The 3,697-nt window shown below is 36.3% G+C and overlaps 1 protein-coding gene across 1 annotated transcript; it reads right to left on the bottom strand.

The window, feature by feature from the left end:
* Positions 1–1,668: 1,668 nt before the first annotated feature.
* Positions 1,669–3,697, bottom strand: LOC114544552. The gene is made up of 2 exons (XM_028563152.1): positions 2,747–3,697; positions 1,669–1,918 (listed from the first exon to the last, which is right to left on the bottom strand). Exons 1-2 carry the CDS (start codon positions 3,281–3,283, stop codon positions 1,835–1,837), a joined length of 621 nt encoding a protein of 206 aa, XP_028418953.1. The 5' UTR covers positions 3,284–3,697; the 3' UTR covers positions 1,669–1,834.

The following is a 3,697-nucleotide window of genomic DNA, read 5'->3' as shown; positions in this document are numbered from 1 at the left end:
TTAAAAAGCATGATAACAACACTTGTTATTGGGTTGGTTGTGATTTGGAAACTGAATTTGAAACACCAGAGTTGCTTCTTGGACATTTGAAAACTGTTCATATTAAAACTGTCGATGATGTTGCACCAATCAACAGGCAATATACTTGTGAGTGGTTAGGCTGCGACAAACGTTTTGGGAAAAAGAAGCTTCTCCACAGCCATGTTGTTGAACATACAGGGAGTGAGTCAGATACATTTTTCATTACCCTTTTGAACGATCAGGCAAAGGCTTTGAATATGCCTTCCAAACAAATGAGGTGGCATCCTTTGATATTGAAATGGTGCCTACGAATGTATTGTAAATCCCATAGCATGTACACTGAGCTTCGAGAATCTGGTTTCCTAAAACTTCCTAGTGGAAGAACTCTTTCCGATTACAAAAACTTCTGTTCATCAAAATCTGGTTGGCAGACATCTGTGTTAGAAGCCATGAGAAACAGCTTTGTAGATAAGAAAATTCCAGAAGCTGGAAAATTTGGTTGTCTTTTATTTGATGAAGTCAAAATTAAAGAAGGCTTACTCTTCGACCCATCATCATGGGAATTAATCGGTTTTACTGATTTGGACATTGATGATAAGTCACCCAATCTAAGAGACAGCCTTGCAACACATGTGCTACAATTTTTCTATAAGAGCTTGTTTGCTGGTTTTCAATTTCCATGTTCCTATTTTCTAACAAGAGGAATATCTGCTCAAAACCTAAACAGATTATTTTGGAAAGGAGTTGGTTTGCTACATGGCTATGATTTTAAAGTCATTCTGACATGTTGTGATGGTGCTGCTGAGAACAGAAAATTTATGACAATGAATGGTTGTAGTGAAACGACAAGCCAAACGATAAACCCATACTCCAAACTCCCTATGTTCTTCATGTCTGATCCACCCCATTTGATTAAGAAACTCCGCAACAACATTTACAAGAGTGGCTTCAAAGAAAATTCCCCAAGATATACTCGATGCTTATTGTTAGATTCTAAAAACATTTTGTGGGATCACATCTATTCTGTTTATCTGAGAGACAAACAGAGGCATTTGTTTTCAACAGACCTAAGAAGTTCCCATGTTCACCTCGATAGCTTAAGTAAGATGCGGGTGAAGCTTGCTGTCCAAGCCCTGAACTCAAAAGTGCAGAAAGATATGGAGACATTTGAGTCAGATGAAACGACGTCAACCCAGAAATTCATTTTAAACTGTGAGAAATTATGGAATGTCTTCAATGATGACAAACCACTTTCATCAATAACCGATTCTAGAATTTTAGATTTGGAAAATGTTATACAGTTTTTCAATAATTGGAAGGATGAACTTGCTTCTAAATTTAAAACTAAAGCTGAGATATCATCACATTTTATTTCTTGGCAAACAATGTTTGACTTGCAGGTGATTTAATTGGTTATTATATGAAAATGAACAAAATCAACCATTCAATAGACCTTTTGCATAATGACTACTTTTTGATCTATGCAAAAAATCGGATTTGATAGTTGATTTGAAAGCCATAATTAACTATAATCAACCCAGTATTTTTAGTTAACTCTTCACATACATATCTAATAAAATTTAAAATTCATATCAAAACCCTTTTGAACTTAAAAGTGAATGTATGAACTTGGGAATGAATATTATTTGACCAACTGTTTTCTTTGACTTTGCAGGTTTCAATTAACGGCTTTAAGGAACTTGTTAAATTCATTGGAAGTCCTGAAATCCAATCCCTCCAAGGAAGCCATTATGTGATTCCAAAGCGACTAAGTCAAGATCTAGTTGAGTCTTTCTTCTCGGTGCAAAGGCAATCATGTGGCGGTACAACCAACATGACTGCAATTGCTTATGGATATAACGTAAACAGTGCTATCACATATTCTGCCACCAAATTGCTAAGGAAGACACAAACAAATGTTTTGGATAATGATGAAATAGAACTTAGTAGTGAGCAGGAGAGTAGCATCACAAGTCTTCCAAGGAGAGGTAATATGGAAAGTATCTTTACCTCGCAACTGTGGCCAGTTTATCTTTGAGAGTTATTTTGCCAACTATATAAAATGAAATATTAAGTTAGGGAGTGGTCACAATTAATGCCGGGGAGGGGGTGGAAGATATTTACTCGGGCTTCCATTCCTTTTCATGGCCCCTCATTTCTAGACATTTAGGTTTTGTGCCCCCCTTGATCCAATGATAAAATTTTACACCCCCCCTTGCAATGTAGATCCCACAGTGTCAACATACTAGAGTTCTTAGAATAGAACAAGGATACAATTTTCTTATAAAGTCAATATGCAAGTTAACTTTTGTGGGCCCCCTTAAGTGCATCAGAATATTTTCTAGTATTTTCTTAATAGACTCAAAATATCTTTAGGACCCTTTCACAGCATTAATTGTGACCACTCTCATAGGTAAATGAAGACCTTACCTAGAGGCAGTGCCAGATTAGTCTTTTCAGGGCCGGGGGGCAAAACTTTCACAAGAGCCAGTCATGGCTCACAAAAATATGAATAATTTGGTATAAACAAATAGGTGCTATATATATCTTATATATATATATTATTATATTATATATATATATTATATATAAATATATTCTTTTTAATAAATTTTCTATTTATTTTCTATTAGCAATGTGGTATGGTTTTCACCAGGGCGCTTAGACATGTATATATATACATATTTATAAGCGCCCTGGTTTTCACTTTTATAATAAGACTTACCTCTTTGGGAAAATTTATGCATATCTGTCCTCTCTTTATTGTATCCAAGAGGGTCTGTATTTGTTTCTCTTTTTTTTTCCCAAAAAATGCTGGCTGTCCCAATGACTTCAATATTTTACCAAGTTCCTTCCCTTTGAATTTTGTCAAAATATTTTCCTGTTCTGAAAAAGGCAGAGTTTGCAAATGAAGTAAAAACACATGTAATGAAGAACTGTTGAAATTGTTTCTCAAGGTTTGTATATGTGATTGATCCACTGTTGTCTGAGTGTGGGATTGATCCACTGTTGTCTGAGTGTGGGATTGATCCACTGTTGTCCGAGTGTGGGATACAGCAGAGCATTTTTTATTTCGACTTAATTGCTGTCGGTGAGCGATGCTATTTTTCTTCGGCTTAAGGCCTTCTTTTTCACGAATTATTTGCTGCTTCGACTTAAGGAAGAAAGTGACAATTCTTTGCAAAACCACAACAGATGCTACCATGTCTGAATTCGGTGTTATTTCATTCCATCTACCTCTCAATTCCTTATTTGTTGACATTTCATCAAGACAAAATTTCAGTATGTTTTCCTTTTCCCTGAGAATATTATCCGGACTTATTAGAAGTTCAGTCAATTTGTGCAGATAAATAAAAAAAGGATTGACGTGCTCATAAATAATAAAATTGTAGTTGCCATTAGCCTGTTTCGTATCTTCCCCCAATAGTGAGAAAACTGCTAGTGCGGCTGTTTTGCTGCTGAAAATCACTGGCGAATCGTCGTTAACAGTTTCCTTCGCTGGCACTTTATCTTGCCCCTTAAAGATAACATCTCTAGCTCTCTTTACTGCCCACCCAGCATGGCCCCGGACAGTGTCATTGTCCTGGTGTGCATTACTTGTAGAAGATGAATCCCCCGTATCATGAGAGAACGAGAAATGCTCATCATTCCTATCGAAATACTGCTCCTCTGCCTC

Source organism: Dendronephthya gigantea, unplaced genomic scaffold, assembly GCF_004324835.1.
Source record: "Dendronephthya gigantea isolate DGI-Jeju-01 unplaced genomic scaffold, DenGig_1.0 000838F, whole genome shotgun sequence".
Taxonomy (NCBI): Eukaryota; Metazoa; Cnidaria; class Anthozoa; order Malacalcyonacea; family Nephtheidae; genus Dendronephthya; species Dendronephthya gigantea.
This window is presented reverse-complemented; position numbering and strand designations above follow the sequence as displayed.

Bases quoted from the DNA above. Each gene is read 5' to 3' on its own strand.
- LOC114544552 (XM_028563152.1), bottom strand. From the start codon at position 3,283: ATGTCAACAAATAAGGAATTGAGAGGTAGATGGAATGAAATAACACCG. The intron at 1,919-2,746 runs GTAAGTCTTATT...TGTCTTCCTTAG, and splicing joins GCATAAATTTTCCCAAAGAG to CAATTTGGTGGCAGAATATG.